Source organism: Aptenodytes patagonicus, chromosome 3 (genome assembly GCF_965638725.1).
Source record: "Aptenodytes patagonicus chromosome 3, bAptPat1.pri.cur, whole genome shotgun sequence".
Classification (NCBI taxonomy): Eukaryota; Metazoa; Chordata; class Aves; order Sphenisciformes; family Spheniscidae; genus Aptenodytes; species Aptenodytes patagonicus.
The window spans coordinates 6,994,199-7,015,252 of record NC_134951.1 but is presented as its reverse complement, the minus strand read 5'-3'; the positions used below and the strand labels follow the sequence as shown (position 1 = coordinate 7,015,252).

General features: G+C 40.7%; 1 protein-coding gene across 3 annotated transcripts in view; it reads left to right on the top strand.

Moving 5' to 3' along the window:
• The window catches only part of CLIC5 (chloride intracellular channel 5), a 95,671-nt gene that overhangs the window by 64,558 nt on the left and 10,059 nt on the right, over window positions 1-21,054 (top strand). For all 3 annotated transcript variants that reach the window (XM_076332660.1, XM_076332658.1, XM_076332659.1), the window contains one exon: window positions 19,409-19,590. In XM_076332660.1, coding sequence (XP_076188775.1) covers window positions 19,409-19,590 — 182 coding nt within the window. The remainder of the gene's footprint in view (window positions 1-19,408; window positions 19,591-21,054) is intronic.

Below are 21,054 nucleotides of genomic sequence, written 5' to 3'. Positions count from 1 at the left end.
CTGCTTAGAGGAGTGCTAATTGACTGGACCCGAACCCATGCTAGTACTAAAAATTTAGCAGTGCATGACTGGCTGAGAGCAACCCATGCCCTGACCCTTCATAATTTGTTAGGTGTGGCCATCAGACTCTTGGCCCACTTATCTGATGATTATGTTACGCTGTTATAGCTAATTTGGTCATATAAACTGAGTTATATCAAGACATTAAACATAAATTAATTAAATGAAAGAAGTGGCTTTAAGAAATGTAATTGCACTCTGTAAGCTCCAGACTTTCCCTCACATGTTTGTGTGTCAAAAGAAATACCCCACCCCACCCCCCCCGAAGCTGGATGCCATGCATATTTACACACATCCTACACTGTCTTTGTAATGAAATTGCTTTTCTTCTCCACATTCCTTTCCCCTCAGAGAGGCAAGACTTCAGCTAGTCTAAGCTCCTGTTGCTCCATGAAAGCTAATGGATTTCTGCCGTATCCCTCGAGATGATCTAGTAGAATATTTGGAGTCACTCACTGATGTACATCTTACCTTATATTACTAGTTTCACAGACGGAGACCTAAGGCATGTTAAACACCATGCACTTATATCATATCATATCATATCATATCATTCAGAGAAGACTAAAGTTTTTCAGGTTCCAGCTCTGCCACAGATTTCATCTGTGCGATTATATTTCGCTGTCTGGGGCTGACCCATAGATGAAAATGGGTAAATGATGATTTATGGCAGATAACAATCTGCTCCGTAATATTTTTGGGTTGTTAACAGAAGGAAATAATTTTAGTGCTTCTCTTCTCAGGGATGCTAAAAAGTTATTTTTTTGTCTAATGCTAATGGGATGCTCAGCTAACCTCTGTAGGAAGTTGTAAAAGGAAGATAAATTAAGAGTTAGACTAAATAAATGTTACAGCGAAAATAAAATATCTTGGCCATTTACAAGGAATTTTTATGGTCTGCTCCGCAACTGTAAATCTTAAATTCAGCCGTGCTGCCCCTTGCATTCTAAAACAGCCGTGGGTATCTGTCCACATGCGTAATCCCAATGGGTTGCTTTTCAGTGACTCTGCAGTATGCAAATCCCCGGACTCACAAGGGCTGGCAGCTCCAGCCAGTAATAAATGGCTGTCCTAGAGGTGTCTGCATCTGGCTATAACCAGAGCTGGAATTCAAGGTCGGATATCCGCTACTATGAGATAAGGAATCTAACCCTGCAAAGTGCTCGTGACCAGGTCTCCACGTTTTTACTAGCTGCAGTGTGATTAATGGGAGCTTTCCCTAGTTCTGCCTAACAAACTCTTGGTTTAGGTACTCTTGAAAATAAAAGGAAAATCCTTCCCAATGGCAATTGAGCACACCAAGGTTATAGAGAAAAGAGATGTTAAGTTGCAGGAGAGCAACAAGCTTTGTTCCCTGCAAACGTCCTCACTCCATTTTGTTAGCTGGTTCGTGCTCCTGTGATATCCAGACACATTGCAATCTCTGAACATACTGATACTCAACTTTCCTCTTTGAAGTAGCGAAAAGCTTTTAGCTTAATTTTTTACAGCTGGAGTGGTGCAGTGCAAGGAGAATAAAGCAGAGGCGAGCAGAGTATAAGCATGTTCTTTCTATCAACGGAGTAAAGTACCTGAGGACCTCGGAGTCCTTGGGACTATCAGTGCAGACTTATGCCATGTGGGCAGTAGACCTCAACTTCAGCAGAGTAATTGACTTTCAGTTTTCAAGGGCTAAGCAAGAATAGCTTTTCCCTTACCCCAGGGACATTTTACCCACTTTCCTATCCAGCTCATCTGAACCTGCAGCAGTCATTCTGAAGGCTGATTTGGATGTCAGACAATGAGTTAATTAAAAGGTAGTTGTGTTAGATTTCTTGAGTAGTGAAAAGACTGTGCAAAAAGGAAAGGACAGCTGTATACATATACATATACCACTGTATACATATTTCCTAATGAACCTATTTCTTTTTTATTGTTATTTTTTAAAATTGCAACACCGATCAAAAAGCGATCTAGGGCTCTAGCCCTGATCTGATACATGTCATTTTGCAGCAGGTTCTGATGCATTATCTTTCCTATATAACAGCAGAAGTAGTTGTATATAGCTCTGTAATAATAAAAAGCATTTTATAAACATAAAATATAATTACTTAGAAGAATGTCCCTTTCCCTGTCTGCATGTGAGCAGGCAAGATCCGAAAAGAACAGATTGCTGCTTGTGGTTGTCTTATGCAGTTCCTATATACCCCAGCTCTCAGATAAAGGTAATGATACATGTCTCATAGTCATCCTCTATATTGCTTCCTAGCTCTAGCTGACTCAAGTGCTTGGGTTAAGCTGGAAAGCCACACCAGTGTCCAGGACATCAGTTGCACATGATCAAAATGCACAAATAGAAAAAGACTTGTTAATAAATCAAAAATAGAATGGAGAATCCAGACCAGTATATAAAAAATAATTTTAATTTCTTTTGGTTGGGAATAGGGGGAGTGCTGAATACCAAGTAAGCTAAAGCAGCAAACATCAGGTTGTTTAAATTATGTTCTTTTAATTTGGGAGTCAGGGAGGTGAATTCATTAATGCGTGGGATATCAGGCTGCTATAGCATCAGCCTATCTCTATCTGTGAGAAGTGTGCGTTAGGTGTAATTATATGTGATCATTCTTCGTAGCATACTGGTTTAGGAGAGATCATGCGGTCTGCGTAACATGAGCTCTCACTACAGCCCGTGGCTATTAAATCTTTGCGGAAAAGTGGTGTGAAGTGGTTGGGATAATTAAGGAGATTTATGCAGTATGAGGATACTGGATGTGAGAATTAACGAGAACCTAATGCACACCAAAGATAAGCCCAAGCTGGTGTTCCTCCCAGGAGGGTTTACAGCCAGGGTCATGCAACGATTTCAGACTTCAAGTGATGCCATCACTTGGCTATGTCATTGCAATATTTCCTATCCTGAGAGAGGTTGGTAGAAGGCATTAATAACAGAGTCTGTAGCCTTTAAGTAGCTAAATGGTGGTTTTTTTTTCCTGATAGTGGAAAAGTTACTGAGGAAAACAAGATTTGTGATTTCTTGCTTTGGTGTCTGTCTGAATTCTTCCATGTAAATGACTAGACACAATGATACATACATCTGTGTGTTTCTAAGATTGTGATACCCTCTGCTGGCAAGTATGTGAATATATAAAGCAAGCAGCTTTACAGTCAGGGCTGAAACATCCCCTTAACAAAATAGGTTTCCTTCTATCAAGACAGTTTCCTCTTACAAATGCAACATTGTCAAGAGAAGCGTTTCATAGTAACCTATCGTTTTTGACAAAGTTTTCATGGAAAAAATCATGTTTTTTCTGGATGAGTTAAAATTACTTTGAAGTAAAATGCTTTAACATTACAGAGAAAAATAGTACTTTTTTTTCTGGATTCATGCAGTACTTCATTAGCCACACGCCATTATGTTTTGTGCCTGGCACAGAAGCAGGTGATAACCTTCTTCTGTAAGTCTGTATGGCAATATGTTATTGATCATGATTCATTTACTTACCAAAGGTATTTGGCAGCTAGGCTGCCCTGATTTAATAGTTCCCTGAATTTCTGATTCTTTTTTTCCATCTTTGTTTTCCTAACTTTTCTGTCTTGTAATATAAAAATGTTGAAAGGTTTGGAACGGGCTGGTGAGGGCTGTAAGCCCAGAAGCAAACATGCTCATGCCATATCAAAGTCCCACCACTTTTAAGCTTCTTGAAAGGGAAGGAATTGATTCCAGATTCTCAGGATGTGGCAAGCTGTGTTTAAAGAAAGTGTGTGCATTTATTATTTCAAGTCAGTTCAATTACAACGGGCTTGATTCCTTCCACCCCCCATGTCACACGATAATTTTATAACGGGCCTCTCTGAAGGAGTCGTCTCCTCATCGCAGGATTAGATCCACGCCTCGCTTAGATAGCACAACTGGGTTATTCAGTCCTCTGGCTGTTGCCACCAGGCTTCACCGTTTGTACTTGAAATGACAAGTGCTCATTCACACACGAACAGGAGTCCTTGGGAGAGCTGAGTGTCAGTAGTCTTAAAAATAATTTCCTGGATGCTCTTGCTCAAGTTTTCATGGCCAATTTGAGACTTTGGTTAGTGATTTTTTAATACCTAGAAGGAGATCTTGTCTGAACACAGGAAAGTAAACCAAGATCTTGTGAGTTTACTTTGGTTCCTTTGGTTGATGCTGAGCAAGTCACTCAAGCTCTGTACAGTAACCAGGGTAGCAACAATTTATGTATTCATTGGAGGAGGATGAAATTTAATTAATTGGAATGCTGTGTACGGATTCGGTATCCTGCTTATTATTTTTTCTTGCGAGACTGTATACTGCAAACCAAGGGGACAACCTATAGTAACCACCCATTAACCGTCCTGCCTAAAATTGTAAGTTCTTTAGCTCGTAGAATGAGCCCTTTGATTTCATTTATGAGTTTAAAAAGTTGTTCTTGAATTGAGTTCTTAGGGGGCACCAGCTCCAGTGTGGGTGGGCGCATTCATTAGTGGTACGGAAGGATATTTCACTGTATGGCTCTTCAGAAGGCACTGAGCCGGGAGACCACCAACATGATTTCATGCAGAGGAATTTCCAGCCGTCTGACCAGAGGACTCCACTTGTCTGGATTGGATTTACATCAAGAGGCCAAAAATAAAAGCACATTTAAATCATTAACTTACATGTGATTAAATGCCATTCACCTCTTTCAGTAGCTATATCACACTTTGTGGTTAAGTGCGTGAGGTGGGAAATGTCTCTCTTCATGTGCTGTGTACAGCAGTACATATACTGTATGTATACAGTAGATATGCACAGACACATATAGGACTGGAATTAAAACTGGCCTACGTCAGTTTTAGGCAGCTTTGACTCTGTGGAGTTACTCCTGCTGAGAAGAGAGTCAAACCCGCAGTTATCGGTACATGCACAGGCTGGACGGCATGCTCTGATCCTTTCTAGAAGCCATTGCATACCTCCTTGAATAAGCAGAAAATCAGTTCACTCCAAAACCCTACATAGAATATTTACAGTAATAACAGCTCTGTGGTGCAGACCTTTTGTGGCACCTGACCTGATGTACGTAGCCGGGATAGGAGCTTCTTGATGTTGTGGGTCAGCCTGTGTCATCCTGACAAGCGTGGCCTGGTCTGGTCTCCAACAGCAGGTTGGTGCAGGAGAGCAAAACATCTGTCCCCAAAGCATCTCCATGCTTGGTGGGGAAGGACTGGAGGTCGCGTCTCTTCCTTCCAGCCTGGCTCCTCACATCCAAAGGGGTCAGATTGTAACGGTAAACATGACACAGCTTTTCCTGAGTCTTTGATCCTTCTGGCGTATTCTGTGCCTAAAGGCTTCACCCTGTGCTCAGCAAAGTTCCTGGCAAAGCTCCTCTTGACTTCAGCAGAGCCAGTTTAAAAAGCTGTTTGGATGCCCTTGAATCGATGGGGATCCTGTGACAGGGATCTTGGATCAGGCTCTAATTCAGGACCAACATTAATGCTTTACGCTTTTTACATAGATTTTCAAAGTGCCATATAAATATATAGGTATAAATATATATGTGTGGGTGATGTCTGTGTATCAACTTGCCATTAAAATTTTTCCTTCTTCCTCTTTAGTTGCAGAATTTCCCTTTTCCACTACAAGCCCCCTCACCTGTCCAAGGCCCAGCACGAGCCACAATTTGTCCTGTGCTGTGACAATATTAAGTTTTCTCTGTCATGCAACCAGGAAGGACTAGAAATAGCTTTTAAAATTGTTCTAGAGAAAAGGACTTGCTTTGTGATGGAACATATCAGGATGACAGATCTTTAACTTTGGCCTTTTGGAGCACAAAAAAGCTATTTCAGAACATTTTAAACAAGTTTTTATGGCGCTCTCTGAGCTGAGTACTGTTGGGCTCGCGGTAGCTAGTGTGCCTGGCAGCTTTACAAAACCAGCCCTAATATAAAAAATACCCAGTCTTTAAAACATATGTAAAATAGCTTTTCTGCAACATTTGTGGCACATAAAGTAGCAAATACATGTTGGTGAGTGTGATATAAAGTTTTTATTGCCATTCATTTGGGATGACCCATATAACTCACTCATGATATGTTGATAAAACTGTTCTCCACTCTGTCTCTTTATAAAAACACACATATAAAGACCGCTAAAACAGTGGTGATAGCTGTGTGCTAACTTAAGTAGTGCCGCAAGTTGCATTTATCATCTGTCCTAAATTGCTTTATCTGCTTTCTGCCCAGTAATCAAAGACTGATTCTAAAATGCTCAGAAACAGCAGTTTGCAAAATAAGTTTGCCTGAGAAATAACTTTTTGAAAGTTCTCAAAATCATGCTGGCTGGAGGCCCAGAGCCATCAATATTCTGTCTGGTACCAGTGACAGCTTTAAGGACCAATATCTTTTGACCTGCCAAAACTAAGAACTGAAATTTTATGCCGTTGGAAGAAAGAGGTTTTCAGTTTTCTAAAATGATAACAAACCATCATCTTAACCTCAGAAATATGTACCTTACTAGGGAATGTTTCTGAACTTTCCTATCATTTAGTTTTTTTTCCTTCTTCTAAGACCTTGCTAATTAAGGTGTGAAGATTTCCTGATAGAAATGTGAAAAATGCTACTTGAAAACAATACAAAACTAAAACTAAAACTCTGTGTAAGTCCAAACGCGATCAGACTGCAAGGCCTCCAAGGCAGGGACTTGGTACGCCTGATTAGCAGTCTTAGATGCAGCCATTCTGCGAACAGTAAATATTTACAATTAAAGTACTAGCAGACATAGTTTTCTGACACATCTGTGCCGAAGTAACTTTGAAACCATAGCATACCATAGGGAGGGAGAGAAAAAAAAAAGAAAGAATATATATAAGTTCAAGACAGAGAATATGCAAACCCCTAAAAAACAGTTGACAATATATACTGCAGTCAACGAGGTTAATGATGTGCTCAAATTAAGGCATGTTCTCAAGCCTTTGCTGAATCAGGGCCTATATGCACAGGCCAGGCCTAGACTAAAATACTTGCAACGGGAACGGTAGTTGGCAGATGCTCTTCTTTAAGAAGGAATTATTTCCCCTGTGTGTTTGAATATTCCTCCAAGTGCTGCTGGCTTTACTGGGATGCTTTGTTCTGTTTCCCAGCTGAGCTCCCATGCTCGCACACAGCAGCAGTAGCACAGCTGGAAGTGGATTAGAGCAATCTAGCGGCAGCAGTCCTGGGAGGAATTAAGCGCCTCGCTGCTGGAATGGGGGGCCTAAATTACATTATTATTTAGAATTGACTTTTAACTTCATTGCTTTATGGTTTCGCACTGGTGGGTAACTCCCCTCGTTGCAATATACTTGGTGCATCTTAAGCATGTTCCCCACAGCAAGGGCTCAGATGAAGTTACGGCCTTACTCAGTAAAGTGTCCAAATCTTATATAAGCAAATCTGCAGATTTAAGCACCCAACTGGTCTTATTGTCCCGAGAGGATTGTTCACAGGCTTATATTTAGCCATTGTAGAGCAAGCTATCACATGATAGAGAGCCCAGTGACTGGCTCCTGGAAGGCAGTTTGCAAAACTGTTGGTGACTTCAAAGGGAGAAGGATTGGCCCAGAATCTGTTTTTCCCAAAACATATTTTTTGTTTTATGCATGCAAATGTTCTTCATAAAATAACAGGGAGGAGAAGAATGCGACATGACTGAAAATCAGTGCTGCTAATTTTCTTTGTTAGATCCGATCTTAAATAGTTGACCTTTAGCTTGAAAACAGTGCTGGGAATAAGGTGACTAAATGGGAATTGGAGACATAATTCTTCTCTAAATATCTTGATTCTTCTGAATGCAGAAAAAAAAAGAGAATTTCACGGAGTTTGAGGCTAGAAGGAACTGTGGGTTATTTACTACTATCTCCTGTAAATCACAGCCCAGTCAGTTTTGCCTGTTGAGCAAACTTGTCATTATTTCAGCCTTTAGAGTATAAGTTATTTTGCATCAGAGCAGAGAATAGGAGAAACTGAAGGGTCTTTGATGCACAATGCCCCTCTAAGGGGGGGGGGCTTTACTGGATGATAGGTGTCCAGCTGATGGCAATAGCTGGACCATATTCTGCACTGCAGAGGAAGGTGAATCATGGTGATTCAGCCAGTCAAAGCTGAAAAACAAATATTTCCTGGACCTTAACCTGGAATTAGCATGACTCTGAACATGTGAGGAAGGCATCTACTCAGCAAGACTTTCTGCACCACTCCAAGGCATTGGTCCAACTGTTACCATCTCTAGAAGAGAATGACCAGATGGCCATGGATAAGCCCCCTAACACATCTGATCAATTGCACACTGGGAGAAAAGATACTGTGATCTTTCCAAGCATCTTAAGTCTTGAAGCATGAGGTTTAATTACAGTCATTGTCTTAATGTTGAGTAGCAAATTCTCTGTGACACTGAGGGTGGTGCAGGCAACTTACCTCAGTTCTTGTTGCAAGACCTAAAAGATGATATTAGGGACTTTAAAGTGCCATGACGTGCCCATGCGACTCTATCCCCCTCCAGCCCAGTTTCTCCCATTTCTGCCAGAACTGGATTAAAGCCTGCCTTTTCTTAGTCTCTTTATAAACCCCTCAGGAAGTAAGTCCACCTCCCCTCCCTCTTTGTTTGTTCCTTAAATAGTTCATTGCTTTGGCAATGTGGAAACTGAATTTGCCCAACTTCCAACCATTAGACCTTTTCATGCCTTTGTCAGCAAGGCTGAAGAGCTCCCTCACACTTCCCAGATGTTTTGTCCATGGGTGAGCATCTGTGCACGTTGGCCTCTCAGCCTTCTCTCCGATAAGCTGAACAAAAAGACCCTTCAAACCTGATATTTTGAGGCTTGTTTCCAGTCCTTGAGCACCGTACTATTGTTCTCCTTTGACCTCTTGCTCGAATTTTCAAAGCCTTTGTTAACTGGGGACACCAGAACTGGGAAAAATGTTCTTAATATTTGTCTCAACAGTACAGTTGCAACAGAGGGAATATGACCTTCCTACTAATGCTTGAAAATTTTTCGTACATGCAGACATAATTATAACTCTTTTTGCTTCTGCTCCTTTCAGAGAGGTTAAGTTGAGGCATAATCACAATGATCCCTAAGTCATTTCATGGGGCTTGAAACAAAAAATCTCAAAAGCAGAGAAACAATGGAAAAGAATTAAGATGTGGGTCATTTGTAAATCTCATCGTCTCATTTTTTTTGTATCCGAGTAACAATTTTTGAAGACAAAGGGCAGAAAATGCTGGAAACATTAAAATAAAACAATTTGAGACTGAGATTTCCTAAGTGAACTGAGGGATTTGGGAAATCAATAAGCTCTAAAACTTCATCCTCAGGTGCTGCTAGCTAGGCATCGCTGCGTTTCCCTCTCCCATAGCTTCACTCCACCACTGCTGAAGTGAAATAGTTTAGTTGAAATCAGTGGAGTGTAATTGGGATTATCCTGGTGTAAACAAAAGCTGACTTTATTCCTCTACATGCCTGGGATTGAAAGAAATTGATATTAAATATGCAAGCACCAACAGCCTGTAGAGGAACAATCTTCTTTGCTTAAATATTAGAACACAAGGGGTCCCCACAGCACTGTCACTAAAGCTCAGTCGCACTCTCTACCAGAAGCTAACTTTACTCTAATTTTAATGCAGAAACATGTAGTTAGTTTTTCTTTGTTAGTCCCAGAATCATCTTGTTTGCTCTTTGCTAGTAAAACAAAACTTTACACTCCGAGTAAACACACAGCATCTTAAAAAACAAGATACCGGAGTTATAACCTCATACTATAAATAAGTGGGTTTATAATCTGGTGGGTTTTTCAGGTTTCTGATGCAAATCAGCTGCTGCTTGTCTGCAGTTGGTTTGGGGACACCTGCACAAGACTAGCATCGCAGAGGTCAGGATTAGGCCCTCGGGGACGTGCTGTAGAAATGATGCTTGTCACTTACGTGCTGCTACAGAGTTATGATGATTTGTGAAATGCAAGTTAGGTACTGTTCTTCCTGGGGCACTTGTAGGCCAGTAGTTTTACATTCACTTGCTTCCTGCCCTCAGGGTCGCTTGGACTCCTAAGAGACTTGGAAATGAACCCTTCTTTTGGTGTCATTTGAACACCTGGATTTTCTTCTTAAAAAACAGCCTTTGAAGGTGCTCCAATTGCATTCTCCACAGTAACGTTACAAGTATTACATTTATTTTTTGCCTCCACTGTAAAACCAAATAAGAAAATGGAAGGAAAAAGTCTGAGGTTTTAGGCTAAAACTAGAAACAAGTAAAACCAAATTTTCTAGATGCTTGAAAATTATGTGTTTAATTTTCTTTTTAAAGACATTTTCAATTCACCTGTTTCACTGGGTTTAATTTGGGAGTAGGACAGATGGTATCACAAAAATAGGATGATGCCTCTTTTTTTGTTATATTTACAGTTTATCCCCCTCAACCTGAAACATACATCCATGGCTGGTGCATTATTGCTTTTATCAATGTAGTGTTTGCAGCTGAAGTGTGCTTATCCTTATTTTATATATAGGAAGTTGGAAGGCAGAGAATTTAAATCATTTATATAAGGTCATGTAGAAAACCTTGGGAAGAAGAGTCTCAGGTCTCCTAAATCCAGGTAACTTCTTAACCCTTGAATCATCATGCTCTGGCTTAGGAAAGGGTACCTGGGGAATCAAGGTCTCAGTCTCTCTGAGTCTCTCTGAGACTGAGACATACCTTCTGTGGAGTTTTTGAGACAGGTCTGTCAAAATATCACAGACTTTTGGGATGAAGCGCTAATCAATCAATCCACATCATCAAGGGTTTGTAGATGGAGTGGGGAGGGAAGGGAAGAGGGATGATAAGGGGGGGATCATCTCACCTGAGTTTGTCTAAAAGTTATATATTAGTCATTCAATAATCCTGGCTTCTTTTGTGATCAATAGAGAGGGACGTAAATCAATTTCTAAAGGGCAGTTTGATTTATCTTAAAATATGGATCTAAAGCTGCAAGAACTTCCTTTAGAGGTGCCTGTCTTTCATTGCTCTCTATAAAGGAATACTTGGATAACTAGGTTGGACTAATTACCTAACACTTAGATGGCTAAAGTTAGACAAGATGAATCTTATCCATAAGTAAATCAATAGATTTTTGATGAGTCTGGGTTCCTCAGGTTGCTTTGGGTATCCAACGTCTGTATTTCAGCTCTGTGTTCCTCCGAGTCGTGGCTGAAGTGGTCCTGGGGTTTAGCACCTCTGTTTCTTTCGCTGGACATACACAGAACATATGCGCCAACGTGTATGGAAAATATGTGCTTATTTATGCCTGGTTTAGACCGTGTCTGAAAGGCAGCCTATGACCAAAGTTGTGTGGCTGTTTGTATGTGTGCACCTGTGTCCGTGTGACTTCTCCCACTCCTGGTGTATGCTCACCTGAACGCTGACCAGGAGTAAAAATCCCTTTTCAAGTCCCAGCCCTGACTGATCTGGAGGATGAATATGAACCCCTGTCCTATAAGAGAAACCCCTAACCAGGAAAGTAGAGTTGAGGAATAAGAGATGCTGATCTATTTCTCTTCAGTGTACACAACTAGGTATTCGTTGATTCATTAAGTGAGTAGAAACAGACAGATCACAACTTTTCAGCATGGTCTATGGGCATTTATCTTTATTGTGGGAACATGCTCAAGTCTCTGTTCCAGTGAATATTGAATTATTTATCTAGAGTGGAACATCTTTAATAGGAGAAGTGACTCACCCCAGAAACTCCCTTTGGCCCAGAGTTAGGCATCTAAATGCCTTGGATGCATGGGAGCATACAACCTCCATCCTTCTCCTCTGCATTTCCAATGGCTCTCTTAGTGACTGCCCACTCATTTGCCTCTCAATATAGACGCTGCTCAGAGCTGGGGATTCTACAAGGCAGAAATGTGCCTGGAAAGGATGTTGCAATGCTCACATTGGCACTCTACTTGCCCTTTGGGGAGTAAGCCCTAATATTTAAGTAACTTAAAAAAAAAAAAAAAGGGAGGTATTGTCCTACATCATTTAGGTGAACTGTGAAATTATATTCAAAGGGTAGGATTCATCTTGCCTAACTTCACCTCCCTGAAAGTTAGATGTCTAGTCTGAGCTACTCCTTTAGGCTTCGTCTGTAATCCATGCAGCGAGAAGGGCATGTGTGGAGAGTCACACCAGTTTAAATCAGGTGTCTCAGGCAGCTGGAAGGAATGGCCCTCTGGAGATGCTTAGTACCTCTGAGCAGAGAGGGAACCTCCATAACCAGCTTAGACAAGACACCTGACTCTTAAATGGCTAAACAGAAGAAATCAAGGCAGCGCTCAAATCTCAAGGGTTATATTGAAATCATAGGGGGGAAGATAAACTGTTCAATATGTAATACAGTGGCATGCATATTGCAGTCACAGCTCCTCCATGTGAGAAGGATTAATCTATACAGATTAAAGTTACAATACTCTGTTGAGCCTGCCTGAAAAAAATGAGCAGGATGGAGAAAAAAGAGAGTGAAAATATGAATCCTTGGTCTTTAATCAGACTGTCAGACTAGTAGAATGATATTGTTTTCTTACCTTAAATTGCTGTTTCTTAGCTGGCTTCTCTCTCCTACCAGAAAACAGTATTGGGTCTCATATAATATAAAACTCTGTGAATCTGGAAGTGATCAGGAAAGGTGGTTTGTTTTTTTAAAGCAATAATAAATCTCAGATTGTTTGTGTGAGACTGTGAATATTTATGTACTGTTCCTCCTTTTCCCTCATTGCGTATTTCACCAAGTTCATTTGCGTGTGTTACAGAATAAATCTTACTGGAGGGCAGTGGAAGAAAGCAGTAAAAAGGAAAAGCATCAATCAGTGATCCAGGGTAGCAGCAGGAATCGTTGTTCATTTTTGTACGTGGATCATTGTTTGTTGAACTTGCCTGGGCTTGACAATTAAGAAACTTGCCGTTCTGCCGAGGTCAGTCTCAGGTGACTTCAGACGATGGCTACAAAAGCCATTATGTTGCTGGGCTTCGATGACTTTGAAGCCTTGTTGCCACTGTGCTTGCAGTGATATTCACTTATGAAGAGGGCCACATGTATTTTACTTCAGTTTGGGGAAAATATTTTGTGACAAAATGCTTATTTGACAAAAAATGCCATGAGGGGTGTGAGTAACCTGAATTATTGGCAAATGTGGGTTGAATTTGGTGAATAACGACTTGTTTTGAAAAGTAAAAATATTTTCTCTTAAACTTTTTGAAACAAAAGGTTATTATCTTTTTAATTTGGAAATGACATATTAATTTTGAAGATTACCAACATTTTAAAAGTGATGTGAAAATGACTGAATCTCTAGGCACGACTTACTTAACCAACCATCCCAAAACACGGCTTTCTTTTTGTTTTCATGCTTGTTTGGAAATCTTATGTTATTTTACTTCAAGTTTAGTTAAAAAATTGAACTAGTTTTGCTCTCTTTTAACATAAATCAAATAGTTCTTGTGTTCAATTTGGCCAAAGAATCAATTGTTCTTATTGCATTTATTGTGCCCTCTATGCTTTGCATCTCTTCCCATAATAACTATCAAGTAAAATCCTCATCCTGCAAATGGTTCCACTCAGACACATAAGAGTCACCACCTAATTTTAGCTATTTTAAATTTAGGTAGCCAGTCTGCCTATTCTCAAAAGAGAGAGAGAGAGGCTCCTCTGGTGGTAATTCAGCTTTTCCTAGGCTAGTATTTTAGGATGGAATGATTTGCCTTCCAGTGGCTCCTTTAGGCCACAGAGATTAGCGTTTATGTGCTTTGTCTGCTTTGCTATTTCTTCTCGTCCCAGCATTAAACAAGGAAGGAAATATTTGGAGTTCAAGGAAGGGGAAGAAGAGTCCTTGTCTGACCTCTGCGAATGCTGTGGGTGTGGGCAGTCTGAATCAGTTTTACTTTTTCCGAACCATTTTTCTTTTACTACTTTCTAGTTACGTTCCATTTTGCTTCAGCCTTATTTGACCCATAGAAAATAAAGATGGAAACGACCAACGGCACTGGAAGTTTTATGGCCGGTATTATTTAGGAGGTCAGATTAACTGATTATAATAGTCCCTTTTGGCTTTAAAAACTGCTGGAGAAATCCTAACCCCACTGAAGTCAACAGCAAAACTTTCACGGGCTTTGATATGGCCAAAATTTCACCCTGAGTACCTAGTAATGAATCTTTGTCATCTGGCCCTCCCCTTGACGTGCAGGATTGCTCCATGCATTACATTTTCCAATGTTTTGTTCAGTTGTGGTATAAATACTTCAAGACACAAAGATTTCTCTTTGTCCCCTGGAAATAGTTGCACAGGCTAATAGTTTAAGGAAGTTTTTGCTTGAAGAGTTGAGTAACAGAGCCAAAGTCTGTTCTTGGTTGAACTGGAGTAAATATGGAATAGCTTGTTGACAATGCGGAGTTACTCCTCTTTTATGTCAGTGTAACCGAGAGCACAATTTTGCCAATTATTAACTTTTGTTACATTATTTGTATTTCTGTGCGTGTCAGGATTTGTTAATCTCATTGTTCAACATCAAGTAACCTTTTGCTGAAAACAGAGCGTCATTGTGCATTAGGTATCATCAGCTAAATTGAACCTCACCCTGCGCATTTGACAGATGGTAATACATTCATTAAATGTTCTGTGGTTGCTTTGAGGTTGGAAAGTGCTATTTTTCTGGCTTCTAACTCAGGATTCTTAAGTAAAGTTGTATAAAAGCATAGTTTTGAAGGGAGAAGGAAAATCACAAAGAGCTCGTGAGGTTTTTTTATTAATATCGTTGTTTACTATTGGGGGGAGGACATGGCAGGACTGCGATTGCTGTAAGTTGTCTTTGGCTGCCTAAGTAGCCCAGAGAAGAGTAGTGAAGGGTGAGAGAGATGGTTCCACCATAGATTTTGTATATACGCAGGTAGAACTTTTTGGAATTTGAAGTTACATTAAATACATCACTGTGGAGGCAATAGGATGCTGGCGCCTTTGTGCTTGGTGATTTCACTGTCCAGAAAGTTGGTTTCTATGAGTTCAGCCATTGCAGCTGTTGCAGGGGTAACTGATGACAGGGCTCCTCTTGCAGAGCTGGTCACATTTGGGATCTCTAAGTTCATACTGAAAGTCTGCAGGGTGGGGAAGCAATTGGAGGTAGAAATTTCAAAAGCAGCACAGAGCCACATTCTCAGGCATAGTTCCACTTGGTGTTGTAATATTGAATCCTCCACCCTGACATTACCAAGACAATGCAAGGCTGAGATTAGACACTTCAGGACAAGTTCTCCACAAAGCTAATTTAGGGGTCACCTAAACCAAGTGTAGAAGAGAAGACTCCACTGACTACAGAGGAAGCTCAGGGTGTTTAATTCAAACCTACTCATTTAATTTGCTGACTTCAGGGAAGATTAATCCCACCCATTGACTTGCAATGGAGCCTCAGCTGTTATCAGCAAACCTATTTAGTTATTTAATGATGTTTCCAAGAGGATAAATCGCCAAGGGAATTAGCTGCTTAGCCACTTCTGAAATTCATTGTGGGTAGTATGTTCACAAATGGGGAATTAGTCACTTTTTAGTTAGTCACATCTTTTTAAATGTCTTCATTCAGTCTAGTGCTGTGACTGGTATTCACAAGACCCCTGCCTTGGTGAGTGCCTGCTGTCCCCTGTGTTCTCAGTGGAGACAATGTATAGAGTCATCCAGATTTTCACAAAATAGCCATAGTATGGGAGGTTTAGAATTAAATCTTTCTTCTGCTGGATTTGCTCAGTAATATGAACCCAGACAGCCCTTTCCTCAGCAGGAGTTCCAAAACCTTCAGAGCTGTAGGATATTCTGAGGAGGTTATTTCTTGGTCTCTGTTCATGTTTTTTCACCTTTCACATAATGCTTAAATATCAACCAGATAAGAGAGAAAATGAGAGAGTTAGTTTTTCTGACTTTTACCTGTGGTGTCAGCCTTCCGTCATGATCCACTGAATGTTGAGTTATTTATGGAAAGTGAAACACTTCAACAGGAGAGCCGCACAAATTACCTGATAACTCCACTGGTGGAGTCTCATCTGGCAGACCTGGGCTGACATCATGTTGAAAAGGCATTTGAAGCTCAGTCTTCCACTTTCCAGGAAAATGCTTTCCCTATACCACTGGTAAAATCACAACACTTCCCCCAATATTTTTTGTAAGAAAGAAAAAACTGACCTGCTTTTGATACCTCTCTCTTCTGGGAGCTCACTGGTGAATTCAAACATATGGTGGGTTCTCCCACCCATACCAGAATTAGACACTTGACTCTTTCTGAGATTTGGGGCTTAGATGCCTCTTGCTTCAATATTTTTGAGACTCTTCTACGCATCCTCCTACTTTGAGTGGGGACTTCCCTGAGCACCTTCTCAAGGAACCTAAGGCTTCAGATCATATAGATAAACCTGAATGTGTCAGGGCACCTAGAAATTAGGATTTTCAATGTGGATATTTGCATATGGATTTAAAAAAATTACTTGAAAAACATTGACAGGCTTTAAAAATCTGACACTGTGCACCTAAACTCCATCTGAAATGGCAATTTTAGGATCTTAATTCTCTTAACTTTTCAAAATTCTGTCACTGTTCAGTTGGAAGAAAGGCAGTTCTCCCTTGTTCACTACTCTTCTATTTTCATGGCTGTTCTGAGAGATTTACTAGGATCAGAAGAGTTTTGATTAATTAAATGGGGTCATTGGAGTCACAAGTAGTCGTCCAGTTCTTGACTATCAGGATATGAGATAGTCCTGACCTTCTGGTGATTTCACTGGCAGATCTCAGGATCCTGTGGGTTCTAGCAGAGCCTGTGAATTAGGTCACAGATGCGTTGAACCCTGAACATACGCTTATTTCTGGCCTAAAGCTGTCATATGCAAGTGCCAAGTATGAATTCAGATAGATGTTTTTCCCACTGTCACAAGTAGGCTTCAATCCAGGCATTGTTTTTGAGACAGCCATGACGCACTTTGATATATCAATAAGAGCAAAAAAAACCCCAACCCTAATAAGTTCCAGAAAAATTACATAAACACATCCCACCTGATGCTCCTGTCTTCATACTCACACCTAACTGTCCCCATGGGCTAGCACGAAGCATCTAATGTAGTACTGATACTGGAAATATTGCAGTCAGAGAACCGACGATCCTACTGGGTGAAGGGGATGCTGGAAAATGCTCAGCGTTAAGCCAGTTCTCTGAAATCCGAACGTGCAAAATTGAATTAGATCACAGTAATTCGATTCCATTGTCTCTAAATGAATTCATTGTAAGAGGACATAGTCTGAGGCTGACCAAGGGAAGGAGAACTGTCTGTTCAACAGGTGTTATGGGTCAAACCAAAAAGAGATTGCTAAATCTGTTGAGTGTTGCCACACGGGGTTATATTACACGCTATGCAGTTATTACCCTTCAGTAGAAGTTGTGCGGCAGAGCACAGCTGCAGATGATTAAAGACACCACTGCCAGCATCTGACAGCAGAATGTCACTGTCAAAATTCAATTTGAATTGATTAAATAGGGGATGGCAACACTTTTGTTTTATGGATGGCAGCACTTCAGTCGCTTTAGATGCTCTGCTTTCAGAAATAAAGTTCTTTCCCTCCCTGCTATGTTTGTTGGGGTGTTTTCAGTTGGATCGCAGTCATTTCTCCAGTCAATCAATTAAGCCAGGATTTGCCACTGTGTCTAGGAGTCAGCCACAAAAGAGCTGGTGTGGTTCCCTGGTGCTTGGCCAAGAGGCTTCAGTGGGAGCAAGACATCAGGCAGCTTAATCTGACTTCCACCACTGGCACAAGGTTTAATGGATGTTAGGGCAGCAGAGAAATCATGTTCTGTGGTGTTCAGCTCCTGCTCTCTCCATGGCCCTGTTCGCGCCGCCTTTCTCTCCGTGCCAAAAACACAGGGGCGGCTGACAGCAGAGCCAGCGGAGCTACCTGTGCCAGCAAGCTGCTCTATGCAGGGCGATGGCTGCAGCCTTTTGAAGCTTGCATTGTGCTCCATAAATATATTTATCTCCGTAGGCCTTGTAGTGCTACACCGCCTGAGTTTCTTGACACATTGAGTAGTCTCCCGTAAGTTAAATGGCAGTAAGTTACTCAGAGATATAAGATTTCACAGGATTAGGCCTTAAATGCTGACTCCAGGCCAGATCTGCAGCAAGTATAAATCACTACAGGTAATTTTCACCAGCTGAAATCCTGGCCCTAAGCCCATGAGTCATGTTGTTATTTTTTCACATTGTAAATTCTTGCTGTTTCTTATTTATATTGCTTTAGCACTTTGGGGCACTTGTCAGGGGCCAGGACCCCGTCATGCTTGTCACCCTTCGAACAGAGATGCAAAAGACCCTTCTTGCCCCAGAGCGTTTGCAGTTTAAATAACATGCAAAACTGCGTACAGTCATTCAGCTTTCTGTGAGTGCATTATTGCAATCAAGTTTTTCTATTATCCTGCCGGTAAAGCGTAAGAACACAAATTCTGTGCTTGGGTTGATATTTTTAAGCAAAAAATTTGCACTCTGCTGTACATTCCGTCTAATTGGCATTTTAAGCCTCGAATGTTTTGGAGCCAGCAGTAGCGTGGGACATGGTCTTTCATAATTGCAGTGAGAGGTCCAAAGTCTCCTCTCTGTTGTGACACCCCATTTGAGACATATGAAAAATAGAATTTGCACCTAAGTTGGACCTGAAGTGAGGGGAATCTTAGCAGTGGCTGAATATCTCATCTCTTTTGTGTAGCGTTGTATTTAATTATTGTTATATTACTTTCATTTCAGTTGTAGTGTGTCTTCCAGCTCCGTAGAGCTCTGGTTAGCATCTCTGGAATTATTGCTATTGCCTTTAATTACTCTGGAAGGGGGTTAAAAGTCATAAAACTACAACTTTTCAGAGCTGAAGTAATGCTAGAAAATTGCCCTTCATTGCAGTCCTACCTGGCTGCTTAGAAAAATAATACAGTGGCGTACAGATCTCCAATTTACCGTGTGATGGCCTCAGCAGACCAGAAGAATATCATAGGGTGTATGTGTTTTATTGGTATATCATACTGACAAGCTGTTCTTTCCTTCCACGATCTCTTTCACTGTTTTTTTTTGGTGCTAGTCAGGAGAAGACATGGCACGACAGTTTCCTGTGTCCCGTTTTTCCATTACAGGATGAGCTTTACCTCAGGCAGACCTTGCTGGGCTACTTTGTCATCAGATTGTGTAGGCATTGGAGCACAAATTAGCAATAAAGAAATGGTTCTTGGCTTTTTTTCTAGATACTCCCATAGCCATTGACAATGAGCGTTTCTAAATAATTCTTACTCTGCCCTAATCACTTATTCATTGCTTTTTGGCAAAGCCCTTGAAAGAGGCTTGGTGAAGGCTCTGAAGAAGCTGGATGACTATCTGAGAACCCCTCTGCCAGAGGAGATTGATGCAGACAGCACTGAAGAGGAGAAAGTGTCTAAACGCAAGTTTCTGGATGGAGATGACCTGACTCTTGCTGACTGCAACCTTCTGCCCAAGCTCCATGTTGTCAAGGTAAAAGACGTCATGCGATGGTCAAAGAAACCTTATCTGACAGTGAAGTGCCCTGCTCCGACAGACGAGTGCTAAAGCCAACGTGTATTTCAGCACAGATATCAGAGCAGAGTTTGAAACGCACTTTTGCTCCTCAGTGTTTCCTATAGGTTAACTTAAGTGACTTTGTATTTAGTACATGGGGAAATTGTCCCATCACTAGTTAGTGGCAAAGACAATATTAAGATCTAAGTATCCCACCTCTTTATTTTTACCCTGCTGCAAGTAACAGCAGTGTTTCATATTAATTAGTTCCCATTATTCTTAAGAGAGATGTCAAAACTTTAGTCAGTTCCCACTCATTTGTAACTTAAGAGCCGCAGTCCATCTTTTTGGGGAATATTTGTTCCAGCTGGTATTTCACACAGAGAAGTTAACAAATCAAAGTCACTGCTGAGGTCTAGGATTTAAGATGTACAATGGTTGCTGGTATAGTGCAAATGGTGTATATCATCTTGACTTCTAAATGTTGCATTTATTTAATTTATCAGATTACATGTTTCTTTAGAATAAAGCAAGTACCTGGCAGACCTTGGCAAGCAAGAAAGCTAGGAATTAAAGCCAAGTCATGCATCTAATTTGGCTCCCTAAGCCAAAACATAAACTGAGCCTGGGAGCTGACTGCACACATGCAAAAAGAAACAAAAAAAAGTAAAAAAAAAGGTGCATAAGTCACCAGGTAAGAAATGTGATAATATCCTCACAGGTTTAGCTCTTTCTTTGGCTCATCTTCATTGGTGATGTTGGAGTCAGACAATGCAAAATGAATGTGTGGCCGCTTACTGGTTCCTGTCTCCTTGGGATGAAATGAAAGATGTCAAAAGAGAATTAAAATCTTTCTCAGACAAGCATAGCCATAGGATATTGCCTGAAAAGCATTTTACAGATGGAAGAAAAGGGTAAATTATTTTTTCATTTGATGGAAGATGTGTGCTGGAAATTGTGAAAATCTTGACTTAAGTTGTCCAGCAGGTTTTATCTTCCCCATGTGTGTGTGAAGCATCATTGAAGGTAAGAATGCTTAATTAAATGCAGTTTAGGACAGGATTTGGACTTACATATACCAAGTGGATCCTGGTAATAAAAACAAATCACAGTCATTTCTGAGAATATGACTGTCCTAAGAAATCTGAGATGGAAAACAGCTATACCATGTGCTTTAAAAATAAAGGGGAACTCTGTGGCACATATGTATGTAATTTATGCCCAGGAACAATTTTATACTGTCAGAAAAATTAGAGATTGGAAGCACTCATTAAATCAGCTAATCCGTCCCTTCCTATCAGCTAGTTCATTCTGTCACCACAGGATTATTCTATATGGTATGTTCTTACAGGAAAACTGAAATATCCCAATCCAGCAAGCTACTTACTTAACCAACCAACTGGCTTTAAGCACAGATTAGTCCCATTGACTTCAATGGGA